This window comes from Dipodomys merriami, unplaced genomic scaffold (genome assembly GCF_024711535.1).
Source record: "Dipodomys merriami isolate MVZ:Mamm:240054 unplaced genomic scaffold, mDipMer1.0.p SCAF_7, whole genome shotgun sequence".
Classification (NCBI taxonomy): Eukaryota; Metazoa; Chordata; class Mammalia; order Rodentia; family Heteromyidae; genus Dipodomys; species Dipodomys merriami.
In genome coordinates, this window is record NW_027206290.1 from 69,777,413 (window position 1) to 69,800,971 (window position 23,559).

At 49.1% G+C, this 23,559-nt stretch overlaps 2 protein-coding genes across 3 annotated transcripts; both read right to left on the minus strand.

Annotated features, from left to right (window-relative positions):
* Nucleotides 1–516: 516 nt before the first annotated feature.
* LOC138816868 (putative testis-specific Y-encoded-like protein 3) lies at nt 517–3,629 on the minus strand. The gene has a single exon (XM_070007032.1). It carries the CDS (start codon nt 3,494–3,496, stop codon nt 2,468–2,470), a length of 1,029 nt encoding a protein of 342 aa, XP_069863133.1. The 5' UTR covers nt 3,497–3,629; the 3' UTR covers nt 517–2,467.
* A 3,432-nt stretch (nt 3,630–7,061) lies between these two features.
* Plagl2 (PLAG1 like zinc finger 2) lies at nt 7,062–23,557 on the minus strand. 2 transcript variants are annotated; one of them, XM_070007033.1, is made up of 3 exons: nt 23,455–23,557; nt 16,585–16,957; nt 7,062–12,032 (listed from the first exon to the last, which is right to left on the minus strand). In XM_070007033.1, exons 2-3 carry the CDS (start codon nt 16,842–16,844, stop codon nt 10,802–10,804), a joined length of 1,491 nt encoding a protein of 496 aa, XP_069863134.1. In that variant the 5' UTR covers nt 16,845–16,957; nt 23,455–23,557; the 3' UTR covers nt 7,062–10,801. The 2 variants fall into 2 exon arrangements, with proteins under 2 accessions (XP_069863134.1, XP_069863135.1); XM_070007034.1 differs by lacking the exon at nt 16,585–16,957 and having other exon boundaries at nt 23,455–23,534.
* Between the last annotated feature and the right edge of the window lie 2 nt (nt 23,558–23,559).

Consider the following 23,559-nt stretch of genomic DNA (forward strand, 5'->3'; position numbering starts at 1 on the left):
CTAAAATCCTTTGGGAAGGAACTCGGCGTCATTCTTTATCTTGTCAGAGCCTCACACAGAGTTCTAGCACACTTGATAAGGTCATTCACTCACACTGATGATTTTGGGAGTGTTACTAAACCATATGGGAGAAAGCAGCAGACGGATGGGTCGCTGGTCTCCTGACTCTCATGAGATGGGGAAGAAAGGACGAGAAAAGCTCATCCTCAGTTACAAGAGACAAGGGGAAACTTGGAGGCTGGGCAGGGAAGCCTGTGGGAAAATGGTGTTTGAGGCTTGAATAAATTGTAGGAACTTCAGATTTCTCTTCCCTCCTCTTGCAGTAGGAAAATTCCCGAGAGAGGGAAAAGCAAAACCTGAGACTGGAACATGCTTGATGTATTTCGGGAGTAGCAGAAGCCAGTGTGCAGAGCAGAGAGGCCAGCAAGGACCAGACAAGTCAGCTCCCCAGCTGATAAAAGGAATTGGGGGCTTTGCCCGTAGAGGGTTTTGGAAGGGGGTGTAACATGACCTAAGTTATTTTTCCCTAGACCAAAAGGTTTTTATTTTCCATCATGCATATAGAACACAAAAGCGCCAAATTGGACAAAACCCCACGGGGAATATTTCTGTTTAGAAGCAGCGATATCATTTTGCGGCAATGTCATTAGCAACATGGTCACCGGGGCACAGAACCACTCAGACCGTCAGTCACAGATGCAGCCAGAGATCAGTCACAGATTTCCTCCTGGAAGTTATTCTATAGATGCACTGTATTCCAATTCTCCTTGTAAGGCAGGGTTATATAGCATCAGGCCACAACTGATTTACAGTGTACAGACATGGAAGTTTCCAAGTGGCATAGAACAGTTACATTGGCAGAACTTACAAATGTTCTCAACTAACAGCAATAAGCAGGCATGTACAGCTCCATTTCCCAGGGGGCTCAAACAGCGAAGGAAATGTACAGAGGACTTAGACAAAAGTAGCAAAATAAAGAGCCTAAAGCATTAGCTTTCTAACCACACCAGTGATACCTGGTCCAGGTGAGAAAACCTGTGAAGCTGTAGTGTTCTATTAGTCTTCTAATTTACAAAATATTGGTGAAAGAAAAAAGCTCACAAGACTCAGGGGCTCTCTCCTCCACCCAGAGCTGTCAGCCAGTCCTTCCTTTGCAGCTGCTCTGACTTATGTTCTCTGCTCCCCACCATTATGTCCCCATGTCCCAGAAGACAAGGCCTTGTGTAAAATGGAGAGGACAAGCCTGCTAGGGCAGCTCAGCTCTTAAACATACAGGAACCCATGGGCAGGGGAAGGAGGGAAGACCACACAGAAAGAGACCTGGAGGAAGAGAATCAGGGGTGACGTGCCTCTAAAAGAATAGTGTACAATGATTAACTCTGCCTGCCCCTGGGGACTTCCTGCTCTCTGTATAGCTTGCCCAGCACTGACTGCCCCGCTTTGAAGAAGGGATAGGACAAAGGAGTGGAGAGCACAAGCAGTTAACAGGACAAGCTCTCCCCTTCTAGAGACAGCTGAATTCAAGAAAGTTTGTCTCCTTTGCTGTTGGCAAAAGCTTTGCTTGTTCAGTTACTTTGCTTCTGAGTTGTCATTTTAAAAAATAATGTGGCCCCATAGCCACCTCAACCTGGTAGCCTAAACATAGGTGGGCACAGGGGGAGCTGGCAAAGGACCCAGCTTTTGTGTAGGCTCAATAATGGGGCTCCTGGAAGAGATCCCATCCCTGTCCCCCTGGATCAGATGATGGCGCTATTTCCAGGGAATAGGGCAGGAGGCCCCTGCCTGCATCCCTAGGCAGCTCTTGAGCATGGGAGCAGGCACGAGGCATGACGGTGGCCTGAGCAAAGCTCCTCAGAAAGGTGATGGCCAAGCACAGTGGAGCACAGCTCAGGCAGTGGTGAGGAGGCAACATGGGGCAAGAAGAGCAGTGTTAAATGCAAAGGATCCTTCGCTGGGCACTCACCCTAGGCCTCACCCTGCCCGGTCATCTGGCTGCCCATGCTGCCAGGTGCCCAGTAGTCCATTTGATGGGAGTCTGGCCTGAGGCCATGGAATGTCCAAGTCGGTTGGTTCTCTCCTTTTCAAGCGTGCCCACTTCATCTTGGGTGACAAGACCTTAAAGCTTGAGAATTCAAAGATGCAATGGTTGGTCTTGTGACACCTCATAGGTGCACATGTGAAAAGAAAAAGAAAAAAAGTGGTCGGGAGGCCCTCAGGTAGTTTCAGGCCATGAAGATGGTAGTGGTCCAGAGCCTGGGGGGTGGGAGGGGGGGAGGCTTGTGGTGAACGCAGAGGCATATGATAGTCACACAATATTGATGCAGACCAGCAAGAAAGTCACATGGGAACTGTAGAGATTGGCCATGAAAACCAGTCTTGGGGCTGGGTCCACCCAACATCCAGAGAAGGCAAACAGAAGGTCTATAAGAGACAGGTGTCATGTAGGTACTGCGGGCCAGGGCAGGACTTAGCCAGACTGGAATCCGTAGGGCCTAGAAGGAGCCTCAGTGGGCCACCTTGCAAGGCCTCGCCTGGCTCTGTGAGACCTATCCCCCAGCAAGTAGTACTGCAGAGGGTTGGGCCACAGGTCATCTTTAATGATTTGAGCAACCCTGTCAGCCTCTGGGAGGCTGTGCTGTGAAAACCAGCTGAAGAAGCTTCTCACCGTGTCCCGGTTTCTGTGGATCAGGGCGGGCGGCTCCTGGCCCCGGTGCCAACGGATGGGAGTTGCAATGGACACCACTCGACCCGAGGATCTACACTCGTACTCTTTCACAATCACCTTGTTTCGGAAATACGGATTGCTCCAAAAGCGGAACTTGAACTTGCAACCTGACCTGGCATGTCTGAGTTCTCTCACCTCCAGATTCATCAGATAGCAGAGTATGTCTTCATCCCGGGGGCTGATCAGGGCTGCCAGCTGCGGGTGGTTCAGGAAGGCGGTGACCCAGAAGCCCGGGATGTTCTGGATGATGAAGCTCCTCCTGGCCAGGTGCAGCCTGCGCATCCTGCCGAACCTGCGCTCCAGCCGGAGGTAGGCCCTGTCGGCCTGGGCGCTCGCGGCCTCCAGCTCCCACTGGATGGCCTCCAGCGGGTCCACAATAAGACCGCCCAGGTCCAGGGGCCCCAGGACCCCCCGGGCCTCCGCGCCCACCTCCGGCTTCTCCTCCTCCACCTGCTGCTTATCCGCCTCCGCCTCCGTACCGATGGCGCCTTCTTCGCCCGTGGCCTCCCCGGCTTTGTCGCCGGCTCCCGCAGGGGCCCCGAATCCCTCTGCGCGGCCCGGCTCCGGGGCCTGGGCCCGGTCCAGGCCGCCTTCCGGGCCGGGGCCTGCCGCGGCGGGGGCCGGAGGAGCGGTCCCCAGGGCCTCGGCGGGGTCCGGGCGCTCCGGGCGCCCGCAGGCCGCAGAGGCGAGGCGCGCACCCGGCTCGTGCGCAGGGCCCGGCGGAGGGCGCGCGGCGGCTTCCGGAGGAACCCCGGACTCCTGGTCCGCCATCACCTGCAGAGCCTGTGGCTGGAGGGGCCCGGGGCGCGCGGGTGACTCTGGGGCTCGGCGACAGGGGCGTAGGCGCGACTCGGAGAAAGAGCGGCGGGAAGGCGGCCTTCTCCCTCCTCCTCCTCCTCCTCCCTCCTGCTACCCCCCTCCTCCGCGGCGCGCTCCGCCCCTCACCCCCCCTTCCGGTTGTGACTTGCTGGGGTCCCTCCACCGCGGGGTGGGGGCCGGGAGTTGTAGCACAAGGGTGAGGGGCTGCCGGGTAGTCGGGACGTGAGCGCCAGCGCCTAGCAGAATGGGTCCCGGATTAGTCGCGCGCGCTGGAGACCAAGCAAGGGGCAGCTGGGAGCAGACACCAGCGGGACGGGCCCAGCCCCCAGCCTCGGTTAGAACCGGCCGCCGCCGCCGCCGCCGCCGCTGCCCCCCCCCCCACGCCGGGCGTGCCCGTGCCCGTGGCAGCCTCACGCGAGTCCGCTTGGAAACAGCCTTCCGCAGGACAATTATGCAGACCACCTTGCTAAGGTGGACCAGATCCAGACTGGGAGAAGACCATCGTGGGGCACATACATGAAGGTGCTGGGAATATTCATGTAGAGAAAGGCAGGCACGGATGGTTGCCGATCAGAGGCCAGGGAATGTCTTAAATCGCTGCCAGCCAGGGAGCAGGTGGCATCTGCCTGCTTCCCTCACACGCTGGATCCTGGGTTGGGTGGCTGAAGCCTGGCAAGTCTTACTTCACGGGTGCTACACCCAGGGGCTTCCCTTTGCCAGACATTTTACCAAGCATGGACTTGTACATACAGGATCTGAGGCTTGGGTAGACTGAGTCAGGCATGATTCTGCAAATGTATCCACTCTCCTTGGTCTCCGCTCCCATTCTTGTGCCTTATGGTCAGGAATACCTCAGGTCCCCATCTCTGCCTGGACCTCCACACCACCTCCAGATGCCTTCAGCTGCTTCTTGCCCAGCAGATACTGAAGGATTGGCCTCTCCCCTCTCAGCCTGTTATTTTTATGTATCCAAAGACCCTATATGAAGGACTGACCTCTCCCCTCCTAGCCCATTTTTTTTTAAAGGTATCCAAAGATGGAATATGAAGGATCGACTCCCACTGTTTTCCCAGGTGCACACAGACACCAGGCAGACTGCCTGATGCCTGCCGGGCAATCTAGCAATCTAAGTCTGGCTGTAAATATTGCATCCTGGGCCCAACTGGAGAGCTCTCCACCTCCCTTGACCTAGTGGCTTTTTCACTAACCTGTCTCCCTGTTAAAACTCCATAAAACCCCATTCCTGAGCCCATCTCTTTACACAAACCTCCATACCGGTGGGAAGGTATGTGTCCTTGTTTATTCAATAAATAGTCCTAGCGTGCTGAGATCGAGTCTGGCTTGTTCCTTTCTCCTGCACTTTCCTAACAGATGCCATAGCTCTCTCAGAGCCCCCAAAATCCACCCTGGGGTGTAAGCTACTTACAGGCACTAGAGACAGGGTAGTCTTTCTTGGAAGTCCTAACCACAGTTCTGACTCATTGGGAAAAGAGTGATTATTTGCCAAGGACAAGTTGGGCATGGTGGCTCAAACCTGTACTCCTATTTGGGAGACTGAGATGGAGAGAATCATATTTTGAGGTCAGCTGGGACAAAATGTTCTCAAGATTCCATCTCAAGGGAGGGGGGGAAGGTGGGTTGGGTGGGTGGGCAGGGGGAGGATGGGAAGGGATGGGAAGGGAAACAAAGGAGGCTACAATGATTGATAAGAAATGTACTCATTATCTTGCCCATGTAATTGTAACCCCTCTGTGTACAGTATTTTCACAAAAAAAAAAAGATTCCATCTCAACCAATTAACACAAAAACAAAATGAAAATACAAAAAACACCTGGACACCATGGTGCCCAACTGTCATCCCAACTAGTCAGGAAATGTGGCTGGTGGTCCAAGATAGCCAAGCAAAAGGCAAGGCCTGAAGGCTGGAGGTGTGGCTCAGCAATGAAAAGTCCACCCAGCAAGCAGGAGGTACTGGTTTTAAACCCCAAGACCTCATAACCACCACCACCATGCACACACAGCACAGACAACAGAAAGAACTGGGTGCCAGCTGGGAGCTGGGCTCATGCCTGAATTCCTAGCTACTCAGGAGGCTGAGTTCTGAGGATCAAGGTTTGAAGCCAGCCCACGCAAAAAAGTCCCTGCAAGACTCTTACCTCCAATTAACCACTCAAAAACTGTTAGTGGTGACAGAGGGCACTAGCCTTGAGCACAAAGAAGCTCAAGGGACAGTGCCCAGGTTCTGAGTTCAAGCCCCACAACCAACCACAAAAAATAAAAAGGAACTGAACCCCCAGTGGCTCACACCTGTAATCCTAGCTGTGTTGGGTAAGATCAGGTTCAGGAGACTGAGACCTGGAGGCAAAAAAGTCCTTGAGACTCTGACTCAAGCAGTAAAATGTTGAAGGGTTGGCTCTTGCTCTTAAGGCCCCGAGTTCAAGCCACTGTACCCATGCACGTGCACATAAACACAAAAGCAGGCCAAAGTGAGAAAAGGATCAGGCCATTTTTGTACAATCACTGGCACAGAGGCTCTTGGGCTGGACTCAGGTGACTTGTATTTGGTTATGTACCAGTTCCAGACCACAGAAAAGTGTGCTCCTGATGGGAGGACCTCAGCAAAAGATGGCCTTCACTCCTGTTTGACTGACCAGTCAATACCAGATGAAGCCACATTGGCTTCTCAACAATGTCTGATCACAGTGGCTGAACACAGGTGTGGTGAGGCCAGGTCCTAGCTGTCTTTTGCTGTGCCTGAAAAGTTTCTCCTAGGTCAGCACTACGTGATTCTGTTCCACTCCTGCACAAAGGGAGACCCTAGAGCTGGGAAGGTGGCTCAGTGATAGCTTGCCTTGCATGCATGAGGCCCTGGGTTCGATTCCTCAGCACCACATAAGCAAAAAGAAAAAAAAAGCCGGAAGTGGCGCTGTGGCTTAAGTGGTAGAGCGCTAGCCTTGAGCTGAAGAGCTGAGGGACAGCGCCCAGGCCCAGAGTTCAGGCTCCACGACCGGACCAAAAAAAAAAAAAAAAAAAAGCAAAGGGAGACCCTATTTAGGGCCTGAGGATGAAGTCATGACTTCATATGATAGGACATAGAAACACTGAAATGCTGAGGCCAACCATGATTGAGCCTCTGAATCAAACCTGAAGATTGAACTTCATACCTGCCATTTTCAGTAACGTGAGATCTCACCCCTTAAAGCCAATTTTCAATCAGGGTTTTCTGACTCTTGAATCCAAGATTAATCAAAATACTACTACTTACCTCAAAGACATCCAATTAAGATCTTTCATAACAATATGTAATATATGGCAATAAAAATCTTTCATTTCAAAGTACAAAACTTTTGTTAATGTGATTGCCTGTGACTGACCATCCAACACTCCATCACCTTTGATGCTAAAGACATCAGGAAAATTCCACTTCTTTCCAAATCCAGGTTCCCTCCAACCCTCTGTCAATCAGAATCACAACTGCCAAACACATTATTCAGAAGTTTTTAATAAACAACTTCATTATAAAAACTTTTTTTTGAAAATGTAATTCTGTAAAACATTGAAAAATCTACTTTAACAAAGATATGCCCTGTGCATTTTCTAATGGCACTTACATTTTACAATTAAAAACCTTGTTTTATATAAAGCCAAAAATACTCCAAGAGGTTATTCACTGTTTACAAAGTGCTAGAAGGTTTTTGTCTTGTATTTTTCTCTTTAAATAATCTGGCGTTACGGAAGAGTGGCTTGGGAGCCTTGACCACTGGGAGGAAGGGAAGGTCTGGAAGAGATGCTGTCATGCTGGTGTGTGGAGGAGGAGAGGTACTGGTGGGAGGATCACAAAGGATGCCAGCCACACTGCAGCGATGTTGGAACACTTCCACATTCCTCCATGGGCACTAGATCATCACAGTGAACACCTCCTTCCTTGACACAGACCCTGCTCTCCAGTGGTGAAGGTCATGGCCAATTCCTTCCACAGCAGGTTCAGAGCTCCAGGAGAGGCCAGGGTGGGATCCCAGAGGAATCTGGACTTTTCTGGCCAACACCTGCCTAAGGCAAAGTTTCTTATTACATAAATATCCTTGTTAAAAAGCAAAATATTGATCCTGTACAATACCTGTTAAAAAAAAATCGTGCTTAAAAACAGCTCCTAGATAAGAGGGAAAGCTGGAAGGGGTGGCGAAAACAGCTACCAAAAAGGGGGGAACTTAAAGGGTCACTAGGGTTAAGTTTAGGGCAGGGAGGGAATTTCAACTTAGAACAATATCTACGAGCAAAAAGGTAATCACACCTGCTTCCCGGATTTCCATTAACAAAATGCCACGTAAAAGGTTAGGGAAACTCATTGGTGGGCCTTTTCCTGTCTCACACCTCTTGAAGATGAGCAGGTGTCCTTTGAGCTGACCTCAGGGCTCTCCTCAGCTCACACCAGCTACTGTGCAGGGTGGGAGATGACTTGCCCCTGTAAAAGTCAGCTCACAGTCTGAAGCAGTGACTACAAAAGGGCACCGCACTCCTATAACCTGGTCCCTGATTGGTTTGTGCCACATGCCACAGCTCCTGTCCTGGGCAGATGCTGTTCTAGTAATAATAGCATCAGAAGGGGTACTGAAGTTGAGTTTGAGTATTGAGAGCAGGATAAAGCTATTCTTATGAACAGCCAGGCCAAAAAGTCTTTCTGGGGGGGGGGGGTTACAAAAACAGGGTAGCTATGGTCCAAAAAGGTAACAGCAGACAATGTTCCTCTGTACCAGCAAAGTTCACAGTGGTAGGAAGATTCCTTGTGGTGAGGGCACTGAGAGAATAGGAAAGGAGCGAGAGGGATGAGAGATGGGAATGAGGGAGAACAAGGAGAAAAAGAGTGGAGGTGGGAGATGGGAATGAGGGAGAACAAGGAGAAAAAGAGAGGAGGTGGGTGCCAGGCCCTATAAGGTATCTAACAATTGTCCTCTGAGTTTCCCAGCCTCATAAGGAAGAGTTTGAAGGAGGGACAGGCAGATGGAACAGGACTCCTCTAACAGCCCAGGACATTACACTCTGTGGCTATAGGCCCGTTTGCCTGGAGAAGCTGAGGGTGCAGGAAGGTTGCCAGCGAGGGGAGAGGGGTGCTGGGTCTAGTGAAGACCAGACACAAGAATGGCAGCAGCGAGTCCCACGTGGGTTCTCACATACCAATTCCTATAACATGCACAGCATGCAGGTGGCGGCTGCGTACCAAGGTAGACGCTTTAAAAATAAACCTTAATTAGTCCCTGGGACTCACTGAAACTATTTTTAGAAGCAAATCACCTAGTCAGATGCTAACCTTACCAGATACTTTTATATCTGGTTTTGTTTTCTTAAAGGTGTCCCTAGCTACCTTATCCCTAGCTAATCAAAGCATGCTTATTCCATCCACACTGTTGCCACACAAGGGCCAGGGAGCTAGAACTTCAACAGGAGGACTGGCCTGGGCTGAAGCAGAAGCCTGGGTCTTGGACCTGCAGTTATTGATGCTAAACCGAAGAGCATCAGGACAAAAGGTAGGGGCTTGCAGAGGACTGCTGGAAGGCTGAGGCAGTTCCTAGGTAGTTCATCCGGAAACCCTAGTGGAGAAGCCAGCAGGAGAAACCACTGACAAGAGTGCCCACGCAGCTGGCTGCAACTGTAGGAGTTAACAGTAAAGAGGTAGAAGTGTGTTTCTGAATTAGAGAGGTGTCTCAAGAGGCCCCAGTGTGGTGGTCCCTGAGCTGCCTCCCTTCCACATATGGGAAGAGTCCATGCAAAACTGAGATGAAGCAGAGTTTGGGGTTCGGTTGGGTTCCAGGCAAAGGCTGTGCTGTCTATGGCGGAGAGCCCCATAAGAACTAATCATTTCCTGCAAGAAACCTTGCTAGCTGCTAGGGGCAACTGAGGGGAGCCATGAGAAGGTGGAAGTTCCTGGAGACCAGAGAAGGCTATGCACAGTGGCCCTGAATCCATGGACTTCAAAGTGAGGGAGACGGAAGGGACCCCACAAATGAGAGAATTTTTGGTATGGGAGGCAACAATGATTACATAGATTAGGATTCGACTACATGCCCAGTCCTGACTTTAAAATTCTTCTTCCAACAATTCCACAACTTCTTGGAAAAGGGACAAGCAAGAGGGAGACATAGGGCATAGTCTCTCTTTTGCTAGCCCCAGCAGCCTAGAACCCAAAGGCCCTCCTTCCAAGACAAATAACAGCTCATGATGTTCAGGGTGGGGTTAGGGATCAGGGAGATGACAGATGCAGGCCTGCCTTTCATTCTCCCCCTCTCCAGTTCAAAAGGAGGATGAAGGGGGGTCATGATGTACTTGGAAAAAAACAGAATTGCAGACGGGTGAGAAATCTGCTCCAATCTTCTGGCCTATCTCCTGTGGACACTGCCGTGGGAGGCAGGGAGAGATGCAGTCATGGAAGATGGCAGAGACCGAAGCAGTCCAAAGTCAGTTTATTCCCCACAGGGGAAAAAATGTGACCTCAAGTGAAGAGAAGTCAGCAAGACCCGACTCCGCGCCTTGTAAACAGGGCTCCAGTCAACACCAGGTACCCAGTGGTTCAGGCTGGTGCCAACTGAAATGGACTGGTGGGAATGGATTCACGGTGTGTAAACAGAGTTCACTGCAATCACGCTAAGGCTAACAGTGTGGCAAGGGAGGTGAAATGGTGTGTCTGAGGCGAATGTGTAAACGGTACCGTTGCTGGACAACACTGACTGAAAATGGAGCTAGTGGGACAGGTAGATGGGGTAGGCAGGAAGAATGGAGACCCTCTCTTCTGTCTGCTGGTCGGAAGCAGGCAGTGGAACCAAGTGACTTTCCACAGCAGAGCCTGACAACTGCATGCTACGGTTTGCAGGATGGGACCAGAGGGCGGGCTTCTTGGGCTATTTCTCTCTTGAAGTCATCCAAGGTGAAACCCTCTGTTTCTCCAAAAGGCCTCCCCTTCTCCCAGGAGAAGGAGCTCTGAAGCTTTGGAGAGGGAGAAGGCTAAGTGGGGTTCCCAATTCAGACTTAAAAAAAAAAAAAACCTGAAAGTTCATGGTAGATCTTTTCATGGGGCTGGGGCTCAAGGTTCTTCCTGGAATCAATCCTGGAGCCTGAGCCCCCAAACCAAGTGCTCCACACAGACACTGGAATTTTTTCTTCTTGAACCCAGCTCTGAAAGCTCAGCTGCCTTCATGGGGATGTGGACGGGGTGGGTTTAAGGCTCCCTGACAGAGCCAAAGACTGAGTGGTGGGCCTCCGTGGGGGCTACTGGAATGCTTGATGGAAACGAGGCAGGGTGGTAGTACTCAGGCCAGAAGTGAAGACAGGAGGCAAGGAGTGCAGAGGCCCAAAGTTCAGGGGTCCCCCAGCTCCTGGGGAATCTTGAGGCTGAGCTTGCAAAGTGGTAAGCAGGGGCTGGGCCTCAGCCTGGGAGTAGCCCATGACGAGGCCTCCTGCAGCTCCCGGTGGGTTACACGGGGGCAGATTAAGTGGAAGGAAGCCCAGTAAATGGGAGAAGTCCACATTAGCAGCGCACAGGGCCTCAGAGAGGTTGGCGGGGCTCTTGGTGAGCAGTGCTTCATCTAGGAGGGCCGCAGCTGCCGCCGGCTGAGGTGAGGCGGGCTGGGGTTCGGCGGATGAGAGAGACAGGCTTCCAGGAAAATCCGCCAGGAAACTATCCACCTCCACTTTGGGCAATTTGTCGGGCAAGTATGAGGTAGATCCAAGCTGGTATTTTGGAGGGAGCTGAGCTGGGGAAGAGATTGGTGAGGATTCCAGAGGGTAGCTCATACCCATGGGGAGTGTATTGTGCACCAGGGAGTGTGGCATGCCTGTGCTGGGCATGGCAGGGATGTGGGCACCATACATGCCCATGGGCAACATGCCAGGAAAGGCTTTGGCCCCCATCATGTCCCGAGAGGCCATGCACAGCACAGGGCTCAACTCTTCCTTCACGCTGACTGTGGAGCTGCAGCTGAGGAGGCCTAGCATGTCCACTGGCTCTGTCTTGATCTTGAGCAGCTCCTGTGAGTGGCTCTTCTTGACATGACGTGTCAGGTGGTCCTTGCGGCCGAATCTCTGGGCACAGTACTGGCATAGGAAGTCCTTCCGACCTGTGTGCACCACTAGGTGCCGCCGCACATCCTTGCGGGTATAGAATCGCCGGTCACAGTGGTCACAGGGGTGCTTCTTCTCCTTGGCACCACCCGCTACCCGGCGTGAGTGAGCCTTCAGGTGCTCTAGCAGGGACTGGGTACTCTCGAAGGTCTGCAGGCAGACCTTGCAGCTGAGGTCACCGCTGCTGGCGGCATGCATGGCCAGGTGGCGGCGGTAGCCCAGCTTCGTATTATAATTCTTACCGCACTCGGAGCAGTGGAGGGCCTCTTTGTTGGGGTCGTGGGTCTGCAAGTGGTTCCGAAGATGGTCCTTGCGGTGAAACATCTTATCACAGTACATGCACTGGTGGGGTTTCTGGGCCGAGTGGGTGGCCATGTGCCTAAGGGTAGTGAGAGAAGACCGGTCAAAGCAGAAAGTGGGGAGATCAGGGGGCTAAAATGCACCGCCAGGGTGTCTATTAACAGGATACCAGATTTTTAAAAACTACGGTGCCTGTAAAAACAATGGTGCCTGTAATTTTAGCTAATCAGGAGGCTGAGATCTGAGAATTCTGTTTTGAAGCCAGTCTGGACAGAGAGTCTGTAAGACTCATCTCCAATTAAACAGGAAAAAGCCAGGAGTGGAGCTGTGGCTCAAGTGCTAAGAGTACCAGCCTTAAGCCAAAAAACTAAGGAATGGTCCCCTGGCCCTGAGTTCAACCCTAGTACCGGCACAAAAATGAAGGGAAGGAGGGAAGAGAAAGGAAGGAAATGGAATACCATGCCAACCATATTCCACAGACATCTCTGCAAAATCCATCTATGTACCGCTACTCTTTGCAGTACTGGTTATAATAGCAAAAACAAACAACCTAAACATCTACCCTATCAATAGGGAACTTGTTTTATAATTATGCTAACTCTATAAAATGATCCAACTATTTAAAAGATGAGGCAGCTTTAAAAGTACCTTTAAGGAATAAGCTCCTTAGATGCATAAGTGGAAAAAAGGAAACAGATTATGTAAAGAAAATTCTGTATGTGAAAAAGGGGAAATATATGTATGCTTGCTTGGATATTTATAGAAGGATATATAAAAAAAACTGAAGCCAGGCACTGGTGGCTCACATCTATAATCCTAGCCACTCTGCCAGGAAGGGGGGGGGAGAAGGAGTGACTTCTGAGGACTGAGATTTGAAACAAGCCTGACCCCCCCCCAAAAAAATCCACAAGATTCTTTTTTGTTTTTGGTCGGTCATGGGGCTTGAATTCTGGGCCTGGGCGCTGTCCCTCAGCTCTTCAGCTCAAGGCTAGTGCTCGACCACTTGAGTCACAACCACTTCTGGCTTTTTCTGTTTATATGGCGCTGAGGAATCCAACCCATGGCTCATGCATGCGAGGCAAGCACTTTACCACTGAGCCACCTTCCCAGCCCCAACCCAAAAAACTCTTATCTCCAATTAGTCAGCAAAAACCTGAAATGGAGGCATAGTTCAAGTGGTAGAGTGTCAAACATAAATCAGAAATGCCAGGCAAGAGCACCAAGTCCTTGAGTTCAAGCCCCAGTACTGGCACAGAAGAAAGAGAAACCAAGGGCTGGGAATATGACTTAGAGGTAGAGTGCTTGCCTAGCATGATGAAGCCCTGGGTTCGATTCCTCAATACCACATAATCAGAAAAAGCTAGAAGTGGTTCTATGGCTCAAGTGGTAGAGTGCTAGCCTTGGGCAAAAGTGGCAGCTCAGGGACAAGACCTAGGACTGGCCAAGAAAAAAAGAAAAAGAAAGAAAAAGAAACAGGAGATCACTGATAGCCTATGGGGGAGAATACTGGACAGATGGATACAATGGAGTATTTTCATGGCAAAACTTCTGATATCTTCTAAATTTTGAATTATTTGTATTTCCTCTTCAAAAAATTATACTAAAAGTTATAAGGACTAGAGGTACAGCTCAAATGGTAAAATGTCTGCCTAGCAGGCACAAAGCCAACTCTTCATATCGCCTCCCCATCCTCCCCAAAATATTTAAATAACACAATAAATGGAAAAATGAAAATATGTAAACTTCCTGATCTGAATCAAGTTTCTAAGACACACAGGGAGGGCTAAGCCAAAAAAGGAAGTTCAACATAGTAATAAGATCCCTTTAAAAATGAAAAAGGGAATCCAAGTTTGAATGTGTCAGGAAGGACCTAAGAAACTAATCCTACCACTGTCTTTGGGGAGAGGAACAATGGCTTGAGAGTGAGAACAATTCATTTGTACCTTTGGATCTGCTTACTATGTAAACCATTCCTCAGCACCACATTAGCAGAAAAAAAGGCAGAAGTGGCGCTGTGGCTCAAGTGGTAGAGCGCTAACCTTGAGTTCAAGAGCTCAGGGACAGCGCCTAGGCCCAGAGTTTAGGCCCCACAGCTGACAAAAAAAGAAAGAAAAAAAAGAAATGTGTTAAGGACTGGGGGCATGACTTAAGTGGTAGAGCAACTGCCTATCTAGCTCAAGACCCCGAGTTCAAACTCCAATACCAAAACCAAAGAAAAAAGGAAGGAAGGAAGGAAGGAAGGAAGGAAGGAAGGAAGGAAGGAAGGAAGGAAGGAAGGAAGGAAGGAAGGAAGGAAGGAAGGAAGGTAGGTTGGTTTTAGTGTCACAGTACCTCATGATCCCTTAGTTTATCTGTTCCTATCTTGGTTGGAAAGCAGCTTAGAGTCCAGGAACTGAAAATCATAGCTTCATAAACAGATCAACTCAACAAGATTGTGAGGCTCTGGGTGAGCCACATCATTAATCCTGTTCTCCAGTGAGGAAGCTAAAGCCATCAGGTAGCCCCACCCACCAGTCAGTTAAGTAGCACAGAGTGCATTCAGACATGTCACAGCTTTCTCTAGTGACCCTTTCTGGAGGGTTATTCTCATGCTACATATGTGTGCTCATGTCTACATGAGCCATCAATCTAACATGAATGACAGGAGGGGCTGGGAAAGTGGCTCAGTGGTAGAGCGCTTGCCTTGCATGCATGAGGCCCTGGGTTCGATTCCTCAGCACCACATAAGCAAAAAGAAAAAAAGTTGGAAGTGGCGCTGTGACTCAAGTGGTAGAGCGCTAGCCTTGAGCTAAAGAGCTGAGGGACAGCGCGCAGGCCCAGAGTTCAGGCCCTACGACCGGACCCCCCCAAAAAAAGAATGACAGGAAGACATATGGCAGAAAAGTGCTGAGAAATCAGTCTAACTTTTCAGGTGAGAAAACTAAAGCCCATAGAGCATTTGTGACTCATAAAATAATCACAAATGATTTATGTCAGAGTTCCTGCCTCCTGGGCCAGAATCTTTGCTGCAACTTCTCACTGGAAGTCTACAAAGACTGGATGTTGGTGCTTCAAGCATGTGAGCCTAGCTACTCATTAGTGGAAATTGAGAGGATTATGGATTCCAGGCCAACCTGGGCAAAAAAAGTTTGTTAAGACCTCATTTCAACAGCAAAAACTTGGAATGGTGGTTCACATCTGCCATTCCAGCTAAGCTAGGAAGAGGATTACAATCCAGGCTAAAATCAAGAAAGTAGCACAAAAATAACCCCAAAACACAATGGGCTGGAAGTGCGGCAGCTAAAGTGTAACAGTGTCTGTCTAGTAAGCTCAAAGCACTGAATTCAAACCACAGTACTGCCAAAAAAAAAAGTCTGAGATGATAGTACTAAAAGTACTCCTAAGACAGAAGGCATACAGAGAATCAATACAGTACTAGGCCCTGGGGGCAATCCTGACCAACCCTAGTGGCCTATTTTAGTTCTTTCCCATCAAATGTTTTCCAATGAGGAACTAAGGCTTTCTGTGGTCATCCTGTTTATATACTTACTTTTTTTATTATCTGCCCCATTGTTAAAAAGGTAAATTCTAGGAGGGACAGCTCCTCCATCCTTCTGGCTCACTATTCCAACCCTAGCAATAAGCACTGTGCATGGTACATAACAAAGGCCAAATAAATAGTTGGATAGAGGAATGGTTAGATGACTGTATACCAGGCTGGTCTATGTCATTTGTAAACGGCAAGTGCATGGTTCCTCTAATGGAAAGACAGGAGTAAAATGAAAATAGCTCTCTCAGGTTCTTTCCCCCACCAAACCCTGCAACATCTGCCATAACAAGGCTTTCACATTCTATTTCACTTTGAATAGGGATTCTTGGGCTTACATGTTTCCTCACAAGTCCCTGCCATAGAGGGCACTAGGGACTCTACAGAGACAGATGTGGTCATCTTAGTAGCATGTAAATTCAGTAGTAATAGTATTGCAGGACCTAAGAAGATAAAGTTCTTAAATTACATCCCTGTTCTGAGCCTCCACTTTAATACAGATTGGACCACAAGAGCTTCTTTTTTCTTCTAAAGTTCTAAAACAGAGTTTTAACTTTGGTTAAGATTCTAATCATTGGAAGTGGTGCTGTAGCTCAAGTGGCAGAGTGCTCGCCTTGAGCTGAAGAGCTGAGGGACAGTGCTCAGGCCCAGAGTTCAAGCCCCACGACTGACAAAATACTACTATTAGCCAGGTGCTGGTGGCTCATGCCTATAAATCCAAGTTACTCAGGAGGCTAAGATCTGAGGACTGTAGTTCAAAACCAGTCTGGGTGGGAAAGTCCATGAGACTCATATCTCCAATTAACCACCAAAATAAGCCAGAAGTAGAGCTATAGTTCAAATGGTGGAGTATTAACCTTGAGCATAAAAGCTCAGGGACTACACCTAGGTCCTGAGTTCAAGCCCTAGGACTGGCAAAAAAAAACCAAAAAACAAAAAAACCCAACAACAATCAAAACCCTATTATTGACTGACTTCAAGTGGTTAAGAGTATAGAGAACGTGTGTGGGACAAACTTTCACTGAAACCTCCATGCTCAGTGGAGTCTCTCTGGCTTTGACCTGGAGAAGCTCAGAGCAAGAAGAGGTACGGGAGTGTCACCTACCTATATAGCTTGTACTTGGAGGCAAAAGCCTTGCCACAGTGCAGCTGAGGGCAGCTATATGGTCTCTGTTCCGGATGGGGTAGGCTATGAGGCCTTAGCTTCTCCCCATTTGAGAAGGGTGTCCCCGAGATTTCACATTGGCACTTCACTTGACTCTCTGTCTCCCGGGCCCGAGGCCTAGGAACTAGTTTCCAGCCCACTTCCTCCTCCTGCTTTGCATCTTGAATCCAGGGAGGGACGCTGGTAAAAAATGTGGTCATGGCAAGGCTAACGGCAAAGGGCCATGTTACTCAGAAAGCCTCCCCATCAGCTTCGCCAGGCTCTCCGCTCTGTCACAGCCTCCAACGTAGCCTTCAGAAAACAATCTCTTCACCTGAAACATCAAACACCTGGTGTTAGGGAGCCCAATGCCATGAGAGCGTGGGCTTTGGAGGCAGACAGACCCCACTCCAACACCAGCCCTCCCATTTGGAAGTTGTGTGATTTTTCAGACAATTACTTACTCCCTTGAGCTGTTTTCCCATTTATAATGCAGACATAACAATCTGTGAAATCATAAGGGTGTTGAGGATTAAATGGGATTATGGATATAAAGCATTCAGTACAAGGTTGGGTACCCGGAAGTACTTAGTGGTTAACTATTATTACTAGTACAGTCTAGCTAATACAAAGATAATCTGAGCTCTGAAATGCTATACTTTCTCTTCTTACTTCACTTTTACATCCTTTCCACTAGAGACAGCAGTTCCTTCTCTTCCTGTTTACCTACCTGCCCCTCATCTACTACTTTCTCCAGTTCTCTCATGGAGGTGCTAAGGGGCAATTAAATGTCCAAAAGGTAAGGGAAAGAAGAATCCTTTTCTTAGAAAATCTATACCCTGAGAGGCAGGGCCTAGGCCGGAAGGACTTCTCAGCAGTGCAGCAATACCAGGAGATTCCATTTGAAGGGGCCATCGCAGACTAAGCATTTTCCCTAAACCAGTACTGGTCCCATTTTGACCTCTACTTCCTTTCGTGATCTTGTGGTGTCCAGGCCCAGCTAGGTCTCTTCATCAACAACTAGCCAACAATCTAAGTGCCAAGTGACTCCTCTTCTAGATTCAGGGCATATATGCACTTCTCTCTCTCTCTCTCTTTTTTTTTTTTTTGGTCAGTCGTGCGGCTTGAACTCTGGGCTTGGGTGCTATCCCTGCGCTCTTCAGCTCAAGGCAAGTGCTCTACCGCTTGAGCCACAGTGCCACTTCCAGTTTTTTTTTTAGTGGTTTACTGGAGATAAGAGTCTCACAAACTTTTTTTCCCGGGCTGGCTTTGAACTGTGATCCTCAGATCTCAGCCTCCTCAGTAGCTAGGATTATAGGTGTGAGCTACTGGTATCCAGCCACTTCTTTTTGTGTGTAGGTATTGAGGTTGGAATTCAAGGCCTCATGCTTGCTAAGCAGGTCTTCCACTACTTGAGCCATGGCTTCAGCTTTTTTTTTTTTTTTTTTTGGCCATGGGGCCTGAATTCTGGGCCTGGGCACTGTCCCTCAGCTCTTTAGCTCAAGGCTAGCCTTCTACCACCTGAGCCACAAGGCTACTTCCGGTTTTCTGGTGGTTTAGTGGAGATAAGAGTCTCATGGAGGGCTAGGATGTAGCTCAGTGGCAAAGTGCTTGCTTGGCAAGTGCAACATCCTGGGTTCCATCCCCAGTATCAAAAAAGAAAAGACAAAAAAAAAAAAAAAAAACAGTTAAAAGGGGCTGGGAAGGTGGCTCAGTGGTAGAGTGCTTGCCTTGCATGCCAGAGGCCCTGGGTTCAATTCCTCAGCACCACATAAGCAAAAAGAAAAAAGCCCGAAGTGGCTCAAGTGGTAGAGCGCTAGCCTTGAGCTGAAGAGCTGAGGGACAGCGCCTAGGCCCAGAGTTCAGGCCCATGACCGGACCCCCCCCCCAAAAAAAAAAAAAAGAGTCTCATGGACTTTCCTGTCCAGGCTGGCTTTGAACTGCAATCCTCAGATTTCAGCCTCCTGAGTAGCTAGGATTACAGGCATGAGCCACCAGCACCCAGTGCTTCAGCTCCTTTTTGAATTGGATATTTTCAATAAAGGGTCTCACTTTATGCCTGAACAGGCCTGGACTGTGATCCTCTTGTTTGTGCCTCTTTTTATAGCTAGAATGACAAATGTGCATCAGTGTGCTTAGCCACTGTACTCCTCCCAAACCTTGGAATGACAGGTGCCCACTACCACACCCAGCCACTAGTTAAAATGGAGTCTTATGAACTTTCATGTCTGGGTTCTCCTGATCTCCACCTCCTAAGTAGCTAGGATTACAGGACTGAGAATATGCTAGCATTAGAATTTTGTCTTCTCCACCTGACTCTCTGAGAACTCCTATCATGCCTCTTTCATCTCCATATATCCAACGTCTAGAAAAAGAATTTCAACTTGCTTTTAGATGAGTATATTAGTCATGGAATGCAAGTTGATTCTCTGGGACTAAATTTATGCCCAAGGGTTCTAGTTTAAACTCAATTCAGTCCTTCCAAAGTGGAGGGCTAAAATCTTGAAGTCTGATTCTCCCCTTGGTAAAAGTAGTAAAGGGCTGGCACAAAAGTGACACAAGTCCTTTTCTGAGATCAACTCAGGAAAAGGATATAAGTTACTATACAGTCCCTCAAAAGGGTGACAACAGACACCACATTTATACTTACTAGATCATCACACATGACCAACTACATTTCAACTTGCTACAATAGGGAGATTCCCTTTTGGAGAGATTATATCAAAATTTGGTCATGAGGCTTTTCCACATGAAGAGGGCAAAGTGGGTATCTGGGAACTGTCCACAAGAATCTGGGGAGGGCTCCAACTGCACAAACTAGCTGTGGGCCACAGAATGCTTGCTCAGCTCATTAGCACCTGCTGCTTACAGTGACCATTCATCCAACAGACTGGCCATGAACGAGATGATAGTATCAGCGGGTTCATGCCCCAGAGAGCTTTGCTCATCATTAACATGAGCTACATCCTGTTCAGGAACCATTCCTCTTGAAGAAACATTGCAATGTAATATGATAAACATTTCCCCATCATTGGAGATTTGCCTAGAAGGATCAGTAGAAAGGTAGATGCATTTTCCATGAATCACATGCATGGCAGCACTAAAAACCACCCATTGGTGACTTCGAATCATCATGGCCTATTTGCCTGCTTCACTAGAAACCTTTCAAAGGCCTCTGACGTCTGGCTTTCATTGTTTAAGTCCTCTCCTCCTTGCCAAGGGTGGAATTACCTGTTTATAATACCAGCGATTACTATGCACACTGGAACTTGGTAGAGAGTAAGCTCAAGTGTGCAGGTCTAGTTTGGAAGGAATTTCCCTGGACTTCAAAGTTAGATTCTGCTCCCACTTTGTATCTGAATCTTGCACCTTGGGCTCTAGAGTGTTGGGAATGGCTGCCAGAGGGAAGCAAGTTACAAAGCTCTGGCTGGTGTGAGATGGGAGCCTAACCTAGAAATTCTGCACAAACTCAAAAAAAGAATGGTAGATTCCCCCACCTCCTACACGTCCAACTCATCTGTTCTTTTGAACATGTACAAACAAGAAGACACAGCAGTTTAGCATGCTGCTACTGAAACAGTGAGTAATGGGCTTCTAGGAAGAAGGTGGTGGTGGCTAGGAAGAGCTTGTGAGGTTGTACTGATAGAACTAAAGGAAGAAGACGGGAACCATGTGCTCACCTCCATGTGCACTTCATGGAGCTATGACTTTAAAAAAGAAAATAGCCACCACCCAGATTCTACTCAGCAGGGCCTTTTAAAAAGCATAGCAAAGTCCTTACCTATAGTCACCAACAGGCTGTTGGATAACCAAAGCTGCTAATGTTACCTAGGAACGCTTTTAGGGATCTAGTCTCTCTCTGTGTCCTTTGTCTGTAAATTCCTTTTATCCAGACTCCCGGGTTTGTCTCATATAATCAGGCCAGTTCCTTAAGACTTCTCCTTCCTAGGTAAAACTATGAAAGAATTCTGCTTCTCTTTCAAAGCTGTTCTTCTGGTCTCACATGCTACACTAACCGTAACTATAGAGAAGCTGACAGACCTGTTCCCATAAAACAAACACAATCCCTCCCTGCTACTGGTAAAACTCAGGAGGTTTTTAGCCTGATTCCTTCTGAAGTCTGATCTGAAGGGGGAGGTAGCATGGAAAGAACCTTGGACTTGCTATCATTAGAGCAGCTACCTACCGCCTTTGACACCACAGGCAAGGTTACTTTATTCCATGGAAACTCACTCTCTCCAATTTCCAAAATAGACATTTATTCTCCTTGCCTATAAGATTTTCTCAGAGGATTACATGAAATAATGATCTTCGAAGTGACATGAAATGTGCCAAATACACACAGTGCCCTCTGAGGTCCAAGTACGCCTTTTTTTCTGCATAGTGCCTGATACTTCTTCCCCCACCGCCCCCCTTAGCATACTTCTCATGCCTCAGAGTGAGTTTCCTCCCCAACATCTCCCCAGAATGTGGCCTTCCTCTTTCCCTCACAGCTAACCCTCAGAACATCCCCTCAAGCCAACCCCCTTACTTCACCTCCTGCAGCACATCTCCAAGGACAGTTTTTTCTCTCACTTGGATAGCCACTTTATTATGCTTTTATTCTACCCTCTTTCTACTATCAAGACTCATGTCCCAAGTAGCAGCTATTGGCAAAAACTCAGTACGGTCTTTGGAAGCTCCTGTCTGCCTGTTATGCGCCGTGATACTTGCTGCCTTCTGATGAAACTATAGTTTTATGGTATTACATCATCTCTATAGAAACTACGTTCTTTCTCCATTATTAGCCTGTTTCCTCATCTGTAAAGTAAAGCTAAAAATACTCACCTCACAGGCTTGTTGGAAGGATTATTTTAGTCAGGTATGGAAAGGGCTAAGCATTTGGTTTGGCCTGCTACAAGAGCCCCCAAAAAGCAAGCTATTATCTTTGCATGGACTTGCATGTTCCCATTTCTGCTGCCACACTCCAATTCTCCCAACTCCCCACTCTCTAAAACGGCTGAGAGAGAGAGAGAGAGATCCCCCAACTCTGCACCAAGGAAAGGGTTAATCTCCAAGTGTTCTTAACCAAAGAGACCCACAGAGGATTAACAGCTCCATTTCAGTGACTATCCTAAAATAGCTTTTTATCCCTCCTGCCTAAGAGCTACTTGGGGAGCTGAAGAACTTAATTCAACACCTGCCTACATGGAAATACACCCAGGAACTATTTCTTGGAATGAACAGTCTTCCCTTAAGAGAACTCAAAATAGCAACCGGGAAATTATAAATAGACTTAGAGGGGGGGGAGAGGCAACAACAACAACAACAACAACAACAAAAAATCGCAGTCCTAACCTGGGCACCAGAAACAAATCCAAAAGGCAAACTGGTGGGCTGGAAAACAGCAGGAAGGAAAAGGGAATGGGAGTAGCTGCTCCCTCAGTCTCACACAGAACTCACACAAAACTCACACGGATGGATGGGGACAGAGACACATATACACACCCCAGAGTGGTGGGAGAATTAAATTACAGGGAGGCTGGCGAGCCTCAATGACTTGCATCATTCCAAGAAACATCAAACAGGATTAACAGGGGTTGGATTTACTCTCAGGCTGCTAGTTCTTGTGTCTGTGTAGATGGGCCTCTTTGGAGTCCCTTTGATTCCCTATTTCCTCAGATTCCACTGCCTCCCACTCCTGGGGAGGCCTTGAACAAATGGCCGCAACACAGGATGGCCTCATTTTTACAGGGAGGAAACCAACTTTAGACACCCCCCCCCCCAATCTAGTGGCCTCTCCTTGGGAGGAAGGGGGAGGGTTTAGAAACTCAAGGCCAGACTACCACAGCCCCAGGCTGACAGGTGGAAAAACACACAAGCCAGGAGACAGATTACACTTGCAGGTGAAGCACCAACTCCCCCATACTGTTATTTCCCCTCCAAGCTGGGCTACACCGTGGAGCTGGATTTGCAGGAAACAGGCTCTCGGGGCCAACTTGTGAACCATCCCATGGTGTGGTAGAAATTGTGAATCTTTCCCCCCTTCTCCCCCCCAAGATTAGGAGATTGGAATGGACTGGTGCTGAGAGGAAAGGAATTCAGGGAAAGGGGGGGGGGGATCGCATCTCAGGGGAGGAAAAGAAGGGAAAGTCATTGGGGTTTCTAAGGGGGGGTCTCCAAGAATGAGGCAGGGGGGATTCTAAAAGCTGAAAAGTGTTTAAATAGTTTCGAGAGGGTCTCAAAACCGGTTTCCTGATAGGTATGGTCTAGAGTTTTTGCGTACGATCCCTGGGACGAGGGCTACGTACAAGTAGGAACTTATTTTGGGATTCTTCAGACCCTAGGTATTTGGGGGAAGCCTTAAAGGGGTTACAAAAGTCTAGAAAACGGAAGGGAGGGTATAATAAAGAGCAGACTTCTTGGAGCAGGAAAGGGGTAAGTGGGCCGGGGTAGGCGTGTCCCAGGGAGGGAGCAGGTGCAGCTTATCAACGTCCCCCAGACCCGGGTCCCCAGCAGGGTCGGCAGCGCGCTATCTGGGTCACCAAGGAGCCTGGCTGGGAATGAGGGATCCTCGGGCTGTGGGTCTCCAGGTCTTGGGAGACTAATGGGACTTCTTCGGGTCCCCCAAACACAGGTATGAGTTCCGGGGAGAGTTTCCGTCACCCTGGGGCCTATCTGGGGCCACGCTGGCGCATAGGGGGGCCCCCCGTGGTGGGGGGGGGGTGAGACCGCGCTAAGGGGCCCCGAGATGAGGAACGACGCCGCTCCGGGCACCCGGCGTGCGGGGCGCAGCGAGACTGCCTCCCGCCCCGCTCCCCGCCGTCCCCAGGGGCCCTCGCCGGCACTCACCGCACTCGGAGCCCCGCGCTGCGGGCCGGGCCGCGCTCGGGCTCCGCCAGGCCCGCTCAGGCCCCGGTAGTGGCGGCGGTCGGGCCATTGTGCGGTGCATTGTGG